A 21456-nucleotide genomic window follows, 5' to 3' on the forward strand; every position below is an offset into this window, starting at 1 on the left:
CTATGTAAACAATTTGCGGTCTTGGTATTGCAGATATCAGCCAAGCTCATCGTCCTGAGCACCAGGAGTCGTCATACATCACGGAGGGGGAAGAGTTCGTACAGATTCAAGGTCATCCCAAGCGTTTTTTGCTTCTTTGAATAAACTTTTTTTTTTTTTTTTCTTTCTTCAAAAGATTTCCTTGAATGTAAATTGCTTGCTTTGTTTTAAGTCACATTATATTATGTAGTATATGGCGGAAAACACAGACAAGACTGAAAAAGCAGCTCTTGCACTCCTCTTTAAAAGAAACTGCTGTATTTTAGGCCAAAACAACTATTGTGTTTGATAGAACAATATGTCTATATGCTGCCATAGAAGATTCATGGCGCATGAAGCCCCCAAGCTTTTTTTAATTTGTCCGTTTTACCCTGAAAACCCCCATTTACAGACGTCGCGCAACCGCTTTTGTTTCAACCCAGCCAAAAACAGAAGGTAAGTAATTATATTTATTATTTAAAATGTCTGTCATTTTTAGCTTTGAATCATTAATTGATGTCTAATATTATATTTAAAAAAAAACTATTTTAAAAAAATTCTTCACTCGCATATTTTAAACTTTTAAACAAAGTACGTCACAATGAAAAAATTGGTGTCTGTAAAAAAGTCACGGATATCTACTATCTACTTTAACTATCGCTAAATTGTATTTATTTTTCGTTACTGTCGCATTTTCTTCGATATGTTAGTCATCGATCCAAACAAAGAAATTTTTTTTAAAAATGTTTAAAAGGGTAAATATATGATAAAGAAAATCTCGACCACTCCTTGATGTCTGCGATTTCTGCATTGCGACACTTGTTATATTACCATGTTTCACCCATAAAATCCCCCCAAAAATCTAGCAGTGCTGTGTGAATCTAGCATTCACAGCTGTCTTGACACTCAGTGATACATGGTACAAGGAGTTTTTGGATCGAAACAAGGTAAGGACGCAATAATATCTCGTTAAAGTCATAGCGTCTGTATTTCTGTTCTCGCGTGCTCTCACCTCCAGATAGGGTTTTGCTGTTTAAAAACCATTAAAAAAAAAAAAAAAATGCCCTCCTGTTCAAAATTTTTTTCCCCCAGAAAATTGAGATTTTAAGCTTTCCAATGATGTATCACACATGCATATAGGACAATTTTGAAAGCTGGCCAAATTGGGGGTCTCAGAGCAGAACAAGTCACCTGAGTGTTTTCCACCATATATATATTTGTATATTTGAGCAATAATGATACAAACATTCACAATACGATACGTATCATGATTCTTCACCCACAATTCGATACACAAACTAAGTTTTAAATGTGAAAGATATTTTTCTTAAATTACATTATAAACTAACATTGGAACAAATCAACTGAACATGTAATAATAATACTTACATAAATACACCTTTAACAATTCTATACCCAATATCTATAATAATAATAATGCTTTGGGTATAAATGTTTAACTTAGTTTGATTGCTGGTTATTCGCATGCCGGTTATTTTTTCCTTCATCGATAGTATGAGTATTGTTTATCGATCTCCTAGCTGTAATCAGTAATTCACATCCTCAGATGAAAGGCAACAAATGGTCCGAGAATGCGGAAGCGAGGCTTGACCACATATTACACAACTAATGCAGAGGTGTTGCGTACAACGGTTAATTGAGCACACACACAAAAAATATGCAATCGCGAAACAGGAGACAATTAGGGATGGGAATTGAGAACCAATTCCATGGAATCGTTTGGCATATTACTTAACGATTCTCTTAAAGATTCCTAACAGTGCAGTCAATTTCATGGAAGTGACGCATGATACACACTGACAAGCAAGCAAATATCACAACATGAGAGCTCACAGTTGAACCAGCTACCTAAGGTACCAGGAGGTGTCGCCGCCGCATATAGAAACAGTGGTATTCACAGGCCAAGCCGTTATTCATGAGACTACTTAAAGAAATGATGATTTTTTTCCCCCCCCAAAAAAGTCTATTAATGGGTCTATCATATTCTCGTCGATTACTCTATAAGAAAAATATAACATATATGCATGTAAAATAATCCTAAACGATTTTATTAGCAATTTTAATACTCCTGTTGGAAAGATTTCATGGGTATGCGTTCGTTCCAAGAGCAGCCAGTCAGTTTCCTGGGATTGTCCTACGTCATTCGCGCAGCGTATTCTGGGACCGAAAATAGGCGTAAGGTGCGCATTTCGAGCAGACGGCCACCTGTTAGAGGAATTATCAATTTTTGTGCGTTCATGAACGAATGTAAGTATTTCCTCTTCATGCCATAAAGTTCTTATGATAAATTAGAGCTGTTATCAGCGCGACCGTTTCGTGTTTTTACTGTTGGCTGGTCACTCCGCTCGTCCTTGCTGCGTGGAGGAGAGCGTTGTTTACATTACATTCGCGTTGCACCTTCGCGCGAACTCGCCCCAACCCCCACTTTGTGTTCATTACACTGCGAGTCATGTATGTGTGTTATTAACTGCTTTACAGTCAATTTGCATTGCAATTTTCTTTCCTTTCAGAACCACACATATTAGTACAGTGATCCCTCGCTACTTCACGCTTCAAACTTCGCACCTTCAGTCTGTTGCGGATCCGTGTCACTGTCGCTCCCTCCCTCTCTCTTTGCTCTCTGATTCCCCAGCCAAGCACTGCGTGCATTGGAGTTGCTTATTGAAGTTAACGATGGCGACAGATGATAGGGCTATCCTTCTCATTGATATTATGTTCGGGTTCAAATTGGAAGGGCAGAACCGGCGACATGTTTATGTAGTTTGTGACACTGTGGAAGTCCGGCAGCGAGCCCATGTGACGTCACCGCCCTGCGATGTCAACAACGATAATGGCAACCTACTAGTTAATTTTTGGGCTTAAAATTTTACAAATGTTATTAAAACGAAAACATGAAGAGGGGTTTTAATATCAAATTATTATAACTTGTACTAACATTTGTCATTTAAGAATTACATGTCTTTTTATTCAAGGTTCCCTTTAATAAACAGGACGAGTTTGAGGTACAGCGCTCTTAATTTGCTGCTCATTGTTCATAATGTAATATACTGTTACCGTGAGGTAGCTCTCAGTGTCCCTGGATGTGCAGCTGTCTGTTGTCAAAGCGAGGTTGTTCATAGCAGCGAAGTCGGTAACGTTTTGGCGGACTTTACGTCGTAAATATCCAGAGAGACAGTCTTTGTGAAATATGTACGAGAGAGGATAGCATATTGTGGCTCAAAGGTTTTTATAAGGTACGAAAAGCTATCATTTTCAACCACAGAATAAGGCTGCAAAGGTTTGGCAACAAATGTTCCAACAGCACGTGTGATATTCTATTTTTTTATCGGAGGTGAAAGACTTGTACTTATTTTGAAAGGCGTCCATTATGCTGCTCTGGGACTTGGGTCGTATTACCGGCTTGTCCTCTGCACCGCTCGCAGATGACTTGTCTGGGTGATGACGGCGGAGATGAGTGGTCATGATGGTTGCGTTGCCCGTGATGTACGGTATTGTTGTGAGGCAATAGTTTTTGTTTTAATGACCATTTTCTTCCGCTGATCATTGTAATGAGCAGCAAACCCAAAATGCTGCCACACAGCGGATCTGTACGACGTTTGGCAGTTAATGGTGACCAGAACCTCCGGCGAAATTTGAAAAACCACTACGTGGGATTTAATTACAGTACATATTACACTACACTGCGTGATGCGAGGGGGGGACTTTGCAATTAGGCTGTACGATTTTGAACTTTCAAAGGGTTCAGTGAATGCACATTTGAACTAGTGAAGTTCGGTGAACTTAGCAAGGTTAAGAACTAGAGGTGTGCAAAATTTCCGATTCTTAGATTATTCGCGATTCGGCCGTGGAAGATTCGAGAACGATTCACAAACATCCAAATTCCGATTATTGAAATATGCCAAGTGAAGCGGAAGTACAACACACTCAGCGCGCCGCGCGGTCTTCGGAACGGATCGGAGCGGGAGTAACTAAACATCATGCTTCTCATTAACTGGCCCCTCGGGTAATGCCAACGCTCAACTCACGGCTCTAGCTCAACTCATGCCACGAGATAAAAAAAACACAACAACATACCTGACTGCTGCCGAAAAGCTGCTACAAGTACAGCTAAGCTACATAATGTTACGGTAGATATCATTTGTATAGGACTAGATGGATTATAGACTCGGTAGCGGTAGCAGCACATCTGCAAAAAGCTAGATGCGGGCGTTAGTAAACGGCCGCCATCTTAAAGCAGTAAACTTCCCTGCAATGCTGTTGTAGCGAACCTTCCAAGCAAACCTAATTAACTTTTTATCTAAAATACTCCTAAATCGGTAAAATATTGACTTGAATCTATCTTTAAAATAGTTTTAAAACTTTCACATGTCAAAAGTAGACAAAAGGGAAATTATGGAATAACGGGAGCAATTTTAACAACTTTAACGGTTGATTCACAACATTAAATTAATTGAATGTAGTTTAAAGCTGCTGATACAGAATGGGGACTGGAGTTTTTTTATTTAATGTTATTTTTGTATATTTGTTTACTGCTATATGTTAACTTGATACTGAAATAGTAGTTTGGTTTAGCCTGAGAGTAGTTCCAAAATTGTTCAAAAATGTACAAAACTTTAAAAAAAAAAAAAAAAAAAAAAAAGGAGGGGGGTGCATCAATAATCGTTTTATAATCGAATCGGAGCCTCTGAATCGTAATCGTAATCGAATCGTTAGGTGCCCAAAGATTCCCAGCTCTATTAAGAACCACCACTGGGCTAGATGATTGATGCAAAATAAATCTGCATTGACCTATGCTAACTTTCACACTACAAATTTACAGTATAACGTCTTAGTCTGATCATTTTTCTTAAATCTAGTCAAATAATTTGCATCTTGTTTTGAGTTTTAAAGGCTACCTAACAGATTAATGTGTGATTCTTCCACTTACTTTTAGTAAATATTACCATTTGTTCTTATTAAGCCTGAACATCTAAAAGTCGGTCATTTTTCACCTAAATCAAGAAAAAAAAAATGATTTCAAATAATGTTTTGAACAATATCTATTCTTGAATTAAGAACATTTCCTTTTTTTTTTTTTTTTTTTTTTTTTTTCCCCCCCTTAACCTGTACTGTTCAGCTGTTTGACACGGAGAATGGAGATCTGAGTGTCCGATTGATCTGAACAGTTTTAATATATCACATTGGAGTATTGCATACTCCCATTGTGATCATTTAACGTACCTCGTTCATTAGGAGAAAGCAGCGAACAGGAGAGAAACAGAAGAAAAGAAGGAGAGAGTGAGCGAGAGACAGAAGAAGCACAAACAACAACAACAAATACATCGAACGCCTACACTAACTATGAATATGCTGGTGCTATTGTTAGCTAGTTGTATTATTGAATTAAGAACATTTCTGACAAGCAAGTTTTTTTTGTGTTTTTTTTTAATAAATTAAGTATACGAACTTTTTGCTTAAAATAAGTCTGTTAAGCTTATTTTCAGCTCGCTTTTTTCTGTTACTTCAAGAAATCTAAGGAAAAACTTACTTGGAGCACTGGCAGATACTTTAACTTATTTCTAGATTTACACCGAAAACAAGGGAATTTATTATTATAATTTTAAGTTTTAAAAAGGTGGGTTTTTGCAGTGCATATTTATTGGTTTAGGTGATACACCGTTCGATTCAAACCTTTGTTTTCAAAAACATTTAGAAAACTTCCAGAATAAATGTCTGGATTTTATAGGCAAATTTAAATCGCATTATTTTAACACAAATTATATTAACATACACAAGAAATACAAAACTTGTTAATCATCTCTTAAGTATCCAGGAATGTAAAAAAATTAGGGCTGTCAAAATTATCGCGTTAACGCGCGGTAATTAATTTTTTAAATTAATCACGTTAAAATATTTGATGCAATTAACGCACATGTCCCGCTCAGACAGTATTCTGCCTTTTGGTAAGTTTACAGCAAGGCTTTTTGTGCTGTCTAACAGCGAACTCTTGTGGTCGCTTTGCGACATGTTTTTTTTTTTTTTTTTGCCAGTTCAGTTATGGCTGCACGACGTCTCGGGCTGACGCCTACATTGTAATGTTGCGCTTAAATGATCCTTGGACAAGATTTGTCCGTAAGTATGGTTGTTGTAAAGAATGTACATATTATGTTAGTAAGCGAAATGTTCTATTTTTTGTATGAGACGCTTTTTGTTTATGTTTAGTGAACCTGTATAGCGTGCTAAGCTAACGTTGTTGCTAATGCAATGCTTGTGTACTTTTATTTTTGTAATTTTATGACGGTCTAAAGAGGACAATGGTTTGAGGCTATTTTATTAATAAATCAGATGAAAAAGGAAGAAGTCTGATTATTAAGGAATCGTTCGCTAGCTGTCTAGCTTAGGAAAAAGTAGACGCTTCGGAGTGAGGACAGCATAGACAGATTTAAATGACAGTAGAGTGAAATGCCCACTACAGTCCTTATGTACCGTATGTTGAATGTACAGTGGGGAGAACAAGTATTTGATACACAGTGTATCAAATACTTGTTCTCCCCACTGTATACATCCATCTTGTGTCTTATCTTTCCATTCCAACAATTTATTTTACAGAATATATATATAATTTACAGAAAAATATGGCATATTTTATAGATGGTTTGAATTGCGATTAATTGCGATTAATTGCGAATAATTAATTTTTAAGCTGTAATTAACTCGATTAAAAATCTTAATCGTTTGACAGCCCTAAAAAAAATATAAACATTTGTACCACCATCATTTTATAAACATTTTATGTACTGTATATTATACTTCCCATGGGCTCACCACTTGTGGGAGGGGCCAAGAAGGTCGGGTGCGTAGAATGTTGGGTGGCAGCCAAAGGAGAAGTCATTGGCGATCCGATCCCCGGCTGCTGAAGCTGGTTTTTGGGATGTGGAATGTCACTTCTCTGGCTGGGAGAAGCCTGAGCTTGTGCGTGAGGTTGAGAAATTCTGACTCGATGTAGTCGGGCTCAACTCCACACATGGCTCTGGTACCAGTCCTCTCGAGGGGGGTTGGACACTATTCCACTCTGGAGTTGGCCATGGTGAGAGGCAACGAGCAGGTGTGGGCATATTTTTTTGCCCCACGACTCGCCGCCTGTACATTGGGGTTCAAACCGGTGGACGAGGGGTTAGCCTCCCTCCGCCTTCGGGTGGAGGGGACGGGTCCTAACTGTTGATTGTGCTAATGCACCAAACAGCGGTTCAGAGTACTCACCCTTTTTGGAGTCCTTGGAGGGGGTGCTGGAGAGTGCTCCTTCTTGGGACTCCCTCGTTCTGTTGGGGGACTTCAATGCTCACGTGGGCAATGATAGTGAGACCTTGAGGGGGGTGATTGGGAAGAACGGCCCCCCCAATCAGAACCCGAGCGGTGTTCTACTGTTGGACTTCTGCGCCCATTGCGGATTGTCGATAATGAACACCATGTTCAAGCATAAGGGTGTCCATATGTGCACTTGGCACCAGGACACCCTAGGCCGTAGTTCGATGATCGATTTTATAGTCGTGTCATCGGACTTGCAGCCGCATGTCTTGGACACTCGGGTAAAGAGAGAGGGGGAGCTGTCAACCGATCACCACCTGGTGGTGAGTTGGCTCCGATGGTGGGGGAAGATGCCGGTCCGGCCCGGCAGACCCAAACGTTTTGTAAGGGTTTGCTGGGAACGCCTGGCAGAGTCCCCTGTCTGGAGGAGTTTCAACTCCCGTCTCCGGCAGAGCTTCCCCCATGTCCAGGGAGAGGTGGGAAACATTGAGTCCGAATGGAGCATGTTTCGCGCCTCTATCGCTGAGGCGGCCGACCGAAGCTGCGGCCTTAAGGTGGTCGGTGCCTGTCGTGTCGGCAGTCCCAAAAGCCGCTGGTGAACACCATCGGTGAGGGATGCCGTCAGGCTGAAGAAGGAGTCCTATCGCGCCTTTTTGGCCTGCGGGACTCCAGAGGCAGCTGATGGGTACCGACTGGCCAAGCGGCACGCAGCTCTGGTGTAGCCTGGTACTCCAGACTCACCACTGTTCCAGCTATTGAGTCTGGCCACCATTAAGCGGATAAAATTTCCATGGCGGAGCAAGCCACAGCAAACAGACAGCGGAGTGGACCAATCAGCGACGGGCGGGACGAGGGATTTGCGCGCGGAAGTAAACATACGAGGAGAGCGGAGTTTATTCAACATGGCTAGCGCGAGACAGACTGTTGTCAATGACTTGTGTCGATGTGTTATTGGTAATTTAAAACTGATTTTACCGTGGATTGGAACATATAGACCCCACTCACCAACGTCACACAATGATGTGTCGCTGTATCCGGCCACCATATTGTCCGTCATTGTTTATCCGTATTCACAATGGTTTCAATTTGTCGTGCAATTTATAGTGCAATTCATGGAAGCCCCGGTGCTTTCAGATGTTGTAAACTCATTGGATGCGTTGCATAAAAGCCGTTATGTGGAAAAGCTTCAGTCTATCCATTCGCCAGATCCATATTTGATGCCTAAATCAATATTTTTCGACCCGCTGTCTTCGCCGTCTCTGCCTGACATCTGGTACCCTGATATCTACTACTATCTTGTCCACAGAAACTCAGCCTATTATCACAAAACTTTGAAAAACTTTATGAGCAGCACTTTAAGCAACATTCCCCCGTGTGACCCTTTACTTTCAATTTTCTAAAATGGCGACAATCAATAAAAAAAAAGTTGACTGCGATGGCCGACGCTTCAAGGATAGGTGGATATTGGACTATTTCTTCAATACAATACGCAACAACTGTGTCTGCCTCATTTGCAAAGAGACAGTCGCTGTTTTCAAAGAGTTCGATGTGACGCGATATTCCAACCAAGACACGCTGACATGTACAACAACATTACAGGGAAGATACGCAGCGAGAAATTATAGCAACTTGAAGCTAGTTTAATTTTCACAGGAGCAGTATTTCGCAAGAGCCCGAGTATCGAAAGAGAACGCCACAAAGGCGAGATTGTTGAAATTATGAATTAAAAAATAATAATAATAAGCAAATGTGACACACAGAAGGGCTTGCTAAAAATTGTTTAAATATATTGTTCTACGTAAACCAGCCAAGGTAGCCCCCCACATTTTTACCACACTAAATCTGGCCCCCTTTGCAAAAAGTTGGGACACCCCTGTTTAACTGATGATCCGTAGACGAAGCCAGCTTCTTTCACTTGGTACCAGCTAAATATTATTCAAAAAATAATGATGGCGGAAGAAATAAACATATTGAATTTGAAACTGTATGTTGTCGGCGATTAGCCTCGCAATGATCTTAATTGTGGTTGTCAGCCCAAAACCCTCTAAATATATATTAAATGCATCTTACCAGGTATAAAATGACTACTACATAGTCTGTGGTGATCGTTTGGTGCTCAGTTTTCTCGTCGAATTGCCGCAGTCCATCTTGCTCTCCTCTCCGGGTCTCTCGGAATACGGTAGAACTTCAAGTCTCTCCATCTATCTTCTGTTACTGCAATCAACCGCCACACACGCCTTCACCATTTTGATTATTAATGTTAACGAGCAGAAAAACACGCCATAATAGGAGCCATTTACGTAGCGGTTATGCGTAAACACGACGAGCTGACGGACAATATGGCGCGGAGGCGTGGTTGTGACGTCATGTGAGTGGGGTCTCTTCTCAGCTCTCCTGTTCGCCATCTGTGTTGTTGTGGAGACGACTTCCGACGTGGAAGAGTGACGTTGCCACAGACTATACTCTCAGTGTTTGAAAAACACAGGAGGATGCGTTCCAACTAGGGTTGTTCCGATCATGTTTTTTTGCTCCCGATCCGATCCCGATCGTTTTAGTTTGAGTATCTGCCGATCCCGATATTTCCCGATCCGATTGCTTTTTTTTGCTCCTGATTCAATTCCAATCATTCCCGATAAATTTTCCCGATCATATACAGTACATTTTGGCAATGCATTAAGAAAAAAATGAATAAAACTCGGACGAATATATACATTCAACATACAGTACGTAAGTACTGTATTTGTTTATTATGACAATAAATCCTCAAGATGGCATTTACATTATTAACATTCTTTCTGTGAGAGGGATCCACGGATAGAAAGACTTGTGACTTTGTATATTGTGACTAAATATTGCCATCTAGTGTATTCGTTGAGCTTTCAGTAAATGATACTGCAGCCATGCCCCAATGCATGATGGGAAGTGGAACCATGATGGGGAAGTGGAACCATGACTGTGCGTCGTGCTACCAATGGATATATCTTCCCTGCTTTGGGAAATTGTTAGAGCCCCACAGCAGGCCTGTATACTTTTTCCTTTTTTTCCCCCCTCAGTCATCAGCACTTATTCCACACACCTGTCCTGCACACCTGGTCATTACCACAGCCTCCCTACATAAGCACACACAGCCCTCTGCTCCATTGCGAGTTTGTTAGCCCTCATTGCAACTTACGAGCGTTCCTAGTTACCTTGTCTTGCCGGTTTTTGATACAATTTTTGACCTTGTGGATTTTTGCCTCTAGCCTGCTCCTCGTCTGTGCCTCTGCCTCTTCTCTGTGACCTGAACCTTGCTACAGGACCGGCTCTAGACGCATCCTGCCTGGGCCTTCGCCTTGCTCGTCCCCCCCCTGCTTGAACAGCCTTCCGTGCCTCTCCAAGGGCCAAGACTTCTTCCTCTCCGAACCCTTGTTAATAAATCTGCTCTGAGCACTGCATCATTGGGTCCGTTTGTTCTCTGAGCCCTGTCAGAAATAACTTGGTGTGAAGATAAAGATCAATTGTCACCTTGCTTCCCCACATGACTTCCCATGATATTACTAATCATAGGGAGAGGAATTGCTAGGCTTCAGCCAATTGAAGAAAGGTGCCAAATGCTGCCAAAATCCACTCTACTCATTTTGCGCTGCCTTTAATTTTTCTATATAGGTAAAACGGCGTCATTACAGATTGAGCGCAACAATGAGTGAGAGGGTCGTGCAGCGCATACATTAATTGCGTTAAGTATTTTAACGTGACACATTTTTAAATAAATTAATTGCATTTACATATTATGTCTGTAACGTTAAATACAATTAGAAAACGATTTAATTAAAATATATACTGTATGTATATTAAAAAAAAGCATGGCGGATATTTTTTTGCCGATTCCGATACTTTGAAAATTACGTGATCCCGATCGATCGGGACATCTCTAGTTCCAACTATAGGGGGATCACACTCCTCAGCCTCCCTGGGAAGGTCTCCCTCAGGGGTACTGGAGAGGAGGGTCCGTCGGGAAGTCGAATCTCTGATTCAAGAGGAGCAGTGTGGTTTTCGTCCGGGCCGCGGAACAGTGGATCAGCTCTATACCCTCAGCAGGATTCTCGGGGGGTCATGGGAGTTCGCCCAACCAGTCTACATGTGTTTTGTGGACTTGGAGAAGGCGTTCGACCGTGTGCCCCGCGGAGTCCTGTGAGGGGTGCTCCGGGAGTATGGGGTATCGGAATTCCTGATACGGGGGATCCGGTCCCTGTATGACCGGTGTCAGAGTTTGGTCCGTGTAGCCGGTTGTAAGTCGGATCCGTTTCAAGTGAGAGTTTGACTCCGCCAAGGCTGCCCTATGTCACCGGTTCTGTTCATCACCTTTATGGACAGAATATCTAGGTGCAGCCGAGGCACTGAAGGGGTCCGGTTTGGTGGCCACAGTATTGCATCTCTGCTTTTTGCGGATGATGTGGTGTTGTTGGCTTCATCGGGCCGTGACCTTCAGCTCTCACTGGAGCGGTTCGCAGCCGAGTGTGAAGCGGTCGGGATGAGAATCAGCACCTCTAAATCCGAGACTATGGTTCTCAGTCGGGAAAAGGTGGAATGTCCTCTCCAGGTCAGGGATGAGGTCCTTCCCCAAGTGGAGGAGTTCAAGTATCTCGGGGTCTTGTTCACGAGTGACGGAAAAATGGAACGGGAGATCAACAGGCGGATCGGTGCTGCGTCTGCAGTGATGCGGACTCTGCATCGGTCCGTCGTGCTGAAGAGGGAGCTGAGCTGAAAGGCGAAGCTCTCCATTTACCGGTCGATTTACGTTCCTACCCTCACCTATGGTCACGAGCTGTGGGTCGTGACCGAAAGAACAAGATCCCGGATACAAGCGGCTAAAATGAGTTTCCTCCGTAGGGTGTCCGGGCTCTCCATTATAGATAAGGTGAGAAGCTCGGTCATCTGGGAGGGGCTCGGAGTAGAGCCGCTGCTCCTCCACATAGAGAGGAGCCAGATGAGGTGGCTCGGGCATCTGATTAGGTTGCCTCCGGGGCGCCTCCCTGGTGAGGTGTTCCAGGCACGTCCTACAGGGAGGAGGCCATGGGGCCGACTCAGGACATGCTGGCGAGACTATGTCTCCCGGCTGGCCTGGGAACACCTTGGGATCCCCCAAGAAGAGCTGGCTGAAGTTGCAGGGGAGAAGAAAGTCCGGGCTTCCCTTCTGAAGCTGCTGCCCCGCGACCCTACCTCGGTCGGATAAGCAGGAGAAAATGGATGGATGGATGGATGGATGGATGGATGGATGGATGGATGGATGGATGGATGGATGGATGGATGGATGGATGGATGGATGGATGGATGGATGGATGGATGGATGGATGGATGGATGGATGGATGGATGGATGGATGGATGGATGGATGGATGGATGGATGTTATACCACCGTTATATTTATACCACTCAAAATTGTCTGTCTAAATAATATATAACAAAATAACTTATTAGTTAGGGAATAACAAAACTGAATAAAAATGGAGCCTTCCTTCAGGAAAAACACTGCTGCTTTTGTCCACAAGCACAGCCAAACTCAACAAAAAATGAAAGCTCCTTTGGGCTGCTTTCAGACCAAATAAGTAAAATAAAAAATGAAAACTGGGGAGAAGGGGGTAAACCTTGGTTTTCTTACAGCTGAGCAGAGTTCGCTATATTTCTCAGTTTAATTAACGTTAACATAGTAGAAAACACATACAGGAAGACACTTCTGCCCAAGCAGCTTCCTCAGATCAGCAAGTTCACACAGTTTAATGTAATGGTATTGCTAACTCTTCAAAGCAGGCAGAGGAGGCGGCATGTCGACATGTAACGTAATTCTTTACTGTGATTGTGTGTGTGTGTGTGTGTGGGGGGGGGGGGGGGGGGGGTCAAGTCATCAGCCAATCAAACGTGTGTTTTAGGAAAAACCATGGACTGGCTCATTCAGCAAGTTAAAAAGGGGTAAATGTAAGTCTGAACATAATGAAAATAATTCACTAAATAATGGCAGGGTCAATTGTATCGTTACAACATTATGGGTAGACAATCAAAATGACCTATATAACTGAACACATTATATAATGCAAATGAGGATGCATAAAAGTTGGTGGGGACAATTTGAACCGCTTGAAAAATTGGTAGTGTTTTGTCCCTGCTGTCCCTATGCAAACCTATGCCTTTGTTTGTACAAGTGGCTGCTAAAACCTGAGGTGGAGAAATACTTCTGCGTTGTACCCCCTCGAGACACTTCATCAGAACAGTTTTAAAAGAATGCCGTCCGAGCATCTTTCTTTGATACCTCAAAATACTTCCCAATGTTGGCTGTGAGGCAGGCGTTTTTGCAAGACGGCGTCAGCCAGCGTGTCGCTTCTTCGCCGTCTTTTAACGACGTCATCACAAGGGAACTAAGGTTCTTCTGAAATTGCATTTTTAGCTATTTTTGGCCGATAGTTTTCGGCGCCGAATTTTCCATCGCATCTCTATGCGAAACCATGTCTCTTGCGCCTCAAAATGAAACTGCAGATATTTTTCACACTATTTTTTTGATGAATACGTTTTAAAAACGTGCGATGCACTGAATCTGCGAAAGGTGAACCGAGAAGTCACAAGGGATCACTGTACTCCTCCTCTCCAAGTTTTGCACAAAGACTGGCTGATGACAGAGTTGTGGTCCATAAAATATATCAATGGTTTTCTTGGGTTTTACAGGTTTCAGAAAATATCTTGGTGCTGAGCGGCAGGAGCCAGAATCTCCTAGCGTTAAAGAGGATGTTGAGCTCCCCCAAATAAAAGAGGAGGAGCCAGAACCCTGTAAAGAGAAGCAACTTCCAATCAAAAAGGAGGAGGAAGAGCTGCCATACCTCAAAGAGGAGGAAGGTATCACCAGGTCGACTGGTGAGCCCTTGAAGAGTGAGGTCAGAAGAGGGGCGGAATCTCCAAGCTTTGCTAGTAAGGATAATAGTCGCATGCATACAAGGAGCCACAGTGGCAAAAAACCTTTTTCCTGCTCAGTTTGTGGTCAAGGATTTGCTCAAAAGCAAAAATTAAAAATACATGCAAGAACCCACACTGGAGAAAAACCTTTTTCCTGCTCAGTTTGTGGTAAAGGGTTCGCTCAGAAGCAAAACTTAAAAATACATGCAAGAACCCACACTGGAGAAAAACCTTTTTCCTGCTCAGTTTGTGGTAAAGGGTTCGCTCAAGCGGGAACCTTAAAAAGACACGCAAGAACCCACACTGGCGAAAAATCTTTTTCCTGCTCAGTTTGTGGTAAAGGGTTCGCTCAGAAGCAAAACTTAAAAAGACACGCAGGAACCCACACTGGAGAAACATCTTTTTCCTGCTCAGTTTGTGGTAAAGGGTTCATTCAGAAGCAAGACGTAAAAATGCACGCAAGAACACACACCGGAGAAAAACCTTTTTCCTGCTCAGTTTGTGGTAAAGGGTTCGCTCAAGCGGGAACCTTAAAAAGACACACAAGAACCCACACTGGCGAAAAATCTTTTTCCTGCTCAGACATTTCCGTGAATTTTTAAAACCCGGCTGGATGCCATGGACAGGATGTAAAAAGTGGATGTGTCCGGGCAAAAGACGACGTTTGGTCACCCTACCTAATACTCCGCTGTATAAATCGGACACCAATATTGAAATTGTTGGTGTTTTTAATCCCGCCGATGAAAATCTCTCGACTCTATAAGCACCTTGTTTTTATTCAGTCCTAAGCTACTGTTCCCTATCTTCACAACAAGCCTTATTGTAATATGATAATAATTCTACTGAAAACTCGGGTTGTAACAAAAAATGATACTTCGGTACCTAGATGATACGATGATTCTGAAAATGTGACAGTACTGCCTTTACTGCAATACCCAAAGTATCGTCGTTACAGAGGCAGTAGATCTGTCCACTTCTTTTGTTTATTTTTAAGTGGTCTACAGGCAAACAGTCATTTACACTGCCAAGATGGGGGGTTGTGAACGAGCAGTTATATGGCACGCAGTATTAAAAAATGAGAAACACGTTCAATACATGCAACATGACAGTGACACACATGTATATATACAGTATATATATATATATATATATATATATATATATATATATATATATATATATATATATATATACAGTCCCTGACAAAAGTCTTGTCGCTTATCGATTTTGTAGAAACCTGACTTTTAATTATTCAATTGGTTTCAGAAATGGCTCATATGAAAGCTAAGACCCCCCCCCCCCAAAATTATGTTGAATGTAGAAAAATATATCATTTAATGAAGACATAAAGGTCAAATTTTGGCAAGACAAAAGTTTTGTCGCCTACAGAAAGTAGTGTGAAAATAGAACAAAAAAATGTAATTCAAATACAAAAATATGTTCCATAACATAAGCGAATTAAGTAGTGGTGCTGTGAGATCCAAATTTAATATTTTGTATGACTTCCATGGGCTTGAAGGACTGCATCCATGCGGTTTGGAAAAGATACATACAATTTATAGATGAAGTCATCAGGAACATCAAAGAAAGCAGTCTTGCATGCCTCCCAGAGTTCATCAACATTTTTGGGGTTCGTCTTCCATGCTTCCTCTTTCATCCTACCTGAGACATGCTCAATGATGTTCATGTCTGGTGACTGGGCTGGCCAGTCCTGGAGGAGCTTGATCTTCTTTTCCTTAAGGAACTTTGAGGTAGAGATTGAAGTATGCGATGGAGCATCATCCTGTTGCACAATTTGTCCATTTTTATGGTTAGGAATGTAAGAGGCAGCTGGATAAGCGACAAGACTTTTGTCAGGGACTGTATATAGGTGACGCTCTGAGACCCCCAATTTGGCCAAATTTCAAAATTGTCCTATATGCATGTGTGATACATCGGAAATCTTAAAATCTCCAATTTCTGGGGGAAGAAAATTTTTTAACAGGAGGGCATTTTAAAAAAAAATTTAAACCGTAAAACCCTAACTGGAGGTGAGAGCACACGGACACGAGATCATAAATAAAGACGCCGTGATTTTAACGAGATATTATTGCGCACCTATCTCTTATCGATTCAAAAACTCCATGTAGCATGTATCACCGAGTGTCAAGACACAGCTGTGAATGGCCAAAGCCGGATTTATGGGTGATTTTATGGGTGAAACATGGTCATATAACAAGGGTCGCGATGCAGAAATCGCAGACATCAAGGAGTGGTCCAGATTTTCATATATTTACCCTTTTAAAAGTTTTTTTCACTTTTTTTTTTGTTTGGATCAATTATTTATTATCTTAAATATTAGGGAAAATGCGACAGTAATGAAAAAATACAATTAAGCAATAGTTATGAGGTAGATATCCGTGAGCATTTTACAGACACCATTTTTTTTCATTGTGCCGTAATTTGTTTCAAAGTTTAAAATATGCGAGTGGACAATATTTTAAAGTCTTTTTTTTTTTAACTTAATATTAGACAAAAATTAATGATTCCAAGCTAAAAATGACAGAATTACTGAGCTTCATTTTATGGCTGGGTTGAAACAAAAGCGGATGCGCGACGTCTGTAAATGAGGTTTCCGGGGTAAAACGAACATATTAAAAATAGCTCAATATTGGTAGGGACGATATAACAGCATAAGCTGCATGTACACTTTTTGCTGGGGACAGGACATTAATAAGACCAAACAGATTGGGTGAACGGCATCAGAACCTAATTCATTGATAGGCTAAATGATTATTGCAAAATAAATCTGTATTGACTTGTACTAAATTTCACACTGCAAATTAGTAAACCAATACTACGTCTTAATCTGATCATTTTTCTTAAATCTAGTTGAATATTGTTTTTCATCTTGTTTTGAATTTTAAAGGCTAGTTAACAGATAAATGCATCAGATTCTTCTACTTACTTTTAGTAAATATTACCATTTGGTCTTATTAGGCATACATCTAAAAGTCAGTCATTTTTAACCTAAGCAAAGACAAAAATGCTTTCAAATAATGTTTCGAACGATATCTATTCTTGAATTAATAACATTTCTTTAGTGTTTTTTTTTTTTTTTTAAGATTAAATATACAAGCTTTTTGCATATGTAAGTCTGTTAAGCTTGCTTTCAGCGAGCTATTTTTCATATTTCAAGAAATCTGAGTAAAATTTACTTGAAGCACTGGGAGATAATTTCACTTATTTCTAGTAGATTCACACTGAAAACACAGAAATTTAAGGTTGTTGTTTATTTTTTAGGGAGGTGGGTTTTTGCAGTGCATATGTATTGGTTCAGGTTATGCACCATTCAATTGTACTCTTTGTTTTTAAAAACTACTAAAGACACATTTTGAAAACCTACAGAATAAATGTCTGGATTTTATTCGCAAATTGAAATTGCATTATTTGAACACAAATTTTATTACCATACACAAGAAATACCAACTTGTTAATCATCTCTTAAGTATCCAGGAATGCAAAAAAATAAATATTTTCCTTATTACCACTCAAAATTGTCTTTCTGAGAAATTAAATCTAACAAAAAAAGTACTTAGTTATGGAATAACAAAAATAAATACAAATGGAGCGTTCCTTCGGGATTGACACTACTGTTTTTGTCCAAAAGCAAAGCCAAACTCAACAAAAAAATGAAAGCTCCTTTGGGCAGCTTTAAGAACACACAAATAAAACAAAAATAAAAACTAGGAAGAAGGGTGTAAAACTTGGTTCACTACATTTCTTACAGCTGCGCAGAGTTTACTGTATTTCTCAAGGTTTAATTAACGTTAACACAGTGGAAAACACATACAGGAAGACACTTCTACTGTACCTAAACAGCTTCCTACTCAGGTTAGCAAGTTCAGACAATTTATCGTAATGGTAATGCTAACTCTATTACTTCCATGACTTACAGTGGCTTCTGGCCGATAAAAAACTTCTAATATCCCTCTTCTTCGAAGCGGACTGAGGACGCGGCATGTCGACTTGTAACGTAATGTACTGTGTAAGTGTGCGTGGGTGGGAGTCAAGTCATCAGCCAATCAAACGTGCGTTTGAGGGAAAAAACATGGAGTGGCTCATTCAGCCAGTGAAAAAGGGGTAAATTTAAGTCTGAACACAATGAAAATAATTCATTTAATAATTGTAGGGTCAATTCTATCGTTACAACATATGAGAAGACAATCTAAATTATCAGTAAAGCTAAAAAAACATTATATAATGCAAATAAGGTTGCTTAAAAGTTGGCTGGGACAATTTGAGCATCCTGAAAAGTTGCTAGTGTTATGTCCCTACCGTCCCAATGCAAACCTACGCCACTGATGCTACATGACCGTGATGCACAGTATTTTATCTTGTTTAATACTCGAAGGCTACCCTACAGTACATGGATGGTATTTTATTTTGTTTGTCCTGTTGTTTGATACTTTAATGCACTTTTTTTTTTTCATTTTCATACTTTAAAGCTACTGTTAAGACAATCATCAAAGGTTTATTAAATATTTGCTTTTTCCAATGAATGCTTACAATCAAGTTTAAGTGTTGATGATTGATTGCTAAAATAGGATGCTTCATGATTGACTGCCATTAAAAGATATTATTGTTTGATTACCTTGGACATGTTTAACTCTTGATGAAACTCCTTGTCACTCCAACCGGTTCAAACCGGCCTAGGTTCCACTTGTCAATTTCCAGGACAAACCACAGACATTAAGAAACTAAACTCTGGGACATTTAGGAAATCAATCAAAAATTGTTGCATTTTATTACTTGCCAAATGCCATTGCTTCATGAAATGTATTAGCACACATGTATATAATTCCACCTACATGCACACACATAGCCAAACAAATACAAGGGGTGTCGCCAGCTTGCTTCCCTTTCCCTTTTAGGGCGAGACACCCGTCTGTTGCTAGGGCCAACCCTCGAATAAAAAGAAAGGGCGCGGGAGGGGTAGGTTAGAGCGATTTTGGTGACTGCATAGTGTAATTTAGAATTCCACTGTTTAGTCCCTCCCGCTCTCCTTGCGCAAGTTCACAAAAACTGAGTGCCTTCTCTCCTTATTTTGGGTAGTATTATAAATGTCTACCTAAAAATTCTTGTTTGAACTTGACAGCTACATTGCCGATTGTTTTGCATAAGCACACAGTATTGTTGTTTACTTCTAATAAAAGAGTGTACACACAGGCGGTTTTTGCTATGGGCAATATGGACGACCGCCCAGGGCGCAATCTATTTGGGGGCGCACAAGCGCCCTGGAGAAAATAAATAAATAAAAATAAAAATCCGCTAGTTTTCTAGACTAATACCGCTCATTCCCACGTCAAGTTAGTAGAGTGGGCACTAGGGCGCCCCTTACTCAGAGGCATCGCGTCCCATTAGGCATACGCAGGCAATTGCCTAGGGCCCCCAGCCAGCAGGGGCCCCCAGAGGGCCAATAGATTTGGCACACAAAGCTTTAGCACACTCAGCTTCCCCGCACTGTCAAAGCTAAAAGTATTGGGTGTGATCAAATACCATGGAATTATTTAGCAGATTATCTATCAGTTCTGTTATCAGTCCCAAAGAGTATTCATACGTAAGGTCGGCCAGTCAGTTTTGTAACTGTAAGTATGTGCAAAGAGTGGTTCACCAAGATCTTTAAGAAAAGTCTTTGCTGTAATATTTAATGGTGGTTTTCTCAGGCCACCCTTATTATTCATGTGACTACTTAAAGAAATGGTGATTTTTCCAAGAAAGTCTATTAATGGGTCTATCGTATTCCTCGTTGAATACTCAAAAAAGAAAATATACCATATATGCATCTAAAATAATCCTAAACGATTTTATGAACAATTTTAATACTCCTTTTAACAAGGTTCCTTGGGTATGCGGTATGCCGCTGCATACGTTCCCATAGCAACCAGTCCTGTTACGTCACAAGTGCTGCATATTCTGAGAACGAGAATAGGCGTAAGTCAAAAAGTGAATCCGAACTGAAGATTTTTTTGGGTTGAATTTGAATCATATTTCACATCACTTAATATGATACAAAATAATAAATGCAAGTCTAGTATAGAAGCTCATGCAAAATTGTTTAGTACTTAATTAATTTCCTCTTGAGTTATTATTTTTATTTATTTACTATTTTTTGTATGTCTAATGATGTAAATATGTTGAGATGGTTATATTCTATGTGAACTAGTTGTTTGTATTATTTGTTATTTGTATGTTTTGTAGTGTTCAATAATTAAAAAAAAAAAAAAAAAAAAAAAAAAAGAGAATAGGCGTAAGCGTAAGGTGCGCATTTCGAGCAGAGGGGGCCACCCCACCTGTTTGAGGATTAATCTGTGCGTCAATGAACGAATGTAAGTATTTCCTCTTCATGCCATAAAGTTCTTATGATAAGTTAGAGCTGTTATCAGCGCGACCGTTTCGTGTTTTTCCTCATACGTCGGCTGGTTGATCCCACTCGTTCTCGCTGCGTCGAGGAGAGCGTTCTTTACATTATATTCGCATTGCACATTTGCTTTAAGAGGTAAGGTGTTAGTTTAGCATCTTAAAATGATGTACATCCATATGAGTGTTAAGTGCTTAGTTTTCGCCACTTTTATGGCCAAGATGACCGCACGCAGCGCGCACTCGAACCCCCCCACCTTCGTGTTCATTTTACTCCGCAAATATGTATGTCTGTCACGTGACTCAGAGTGAGAGTGGGCGGCGATCGGGCCTTTTTTTAATTGGCAAAATGAAGAGAAGTTATTCGTCTGGAAATGAAAAAGAAAGAAAAAAAAGAGGAGAAAAGGAAGCAAGACAGCGGTGAGTGTACTATGTTACTGTAGTTTTATTCCTTATGAGTGTCCTAAAAAGCACTCTATGAGACTGAGGCGTTATTATACTTTTATTAAATATGCTATTGCTCCAAGTCCAACTGTCCCCCTTACTTGCACACGCTCAAAGGGCCCCATGTTGCTTGTTGCCTGGGGCCCCCTGGGACCCTTGCTACGCCTCTGCCCTTACTATCATGTCAACTGCTGCTGAGAGTCGTGTGTGTCAGAAGAAAAGGCAGGGGGAGATGGGAGGGGGATCAGCTGCTTGCAACTGCAGAGTGAGTCTCACTCACTCTCAGAGGAAAAGCAAGGAGGGGGCGGGGGATAGACTATTTTAATAAAATAATGTAAAAAAACGTAACACATTCTTGTGTTTGATGTCGGCG

At 40.7% G+C, this 21456-nt stretch overlaps 1 protein-coding gene across 1 annotated transcript in view; it reads left to right on the forward strand.

Moving 5' to 3' along the window:
• Positions 1 to 12549, forward strand: part of LOC130920112 (uncharacterized) — a 56836-nt gene extending 44287 nt beyond the window's left edge. The window contains exons 7-8 of the mRNA XM_057843028.1: positions 34 to 111; positions 10566 to 12549. Coding sequence (XP_057699011.1) covers positions 34 to 111; positions 10566 to 10678 — 191 coding nt within the window. The 3' untranslated portion in view covers positions 10679 to 12549. The remainder of the gene's footprint in view (positions 1 to 33; positions 112 to 10565) is intronic.
• The last annotated feature ends 8907 nt before the right edge of the window (positions 12550 to 21456 follow it).

This window comes from Corythoichthys intestinalis, chromosome 1 (genome assembly GCF_030265065.1).
Source record: "Corythoichthys intestinalis isolate RoL2023-P3 chromosome 1, ASM3026506v1, whole genome shotgun sequence".
Taxonomy (NCBI): domain Eukaryota; kingdom Metazoa; phylum Chordata; class Actinopteri; order Syngnathiformes; family Syngnathidae; genus Corythoichthys; species Corythoichthys intestinalis.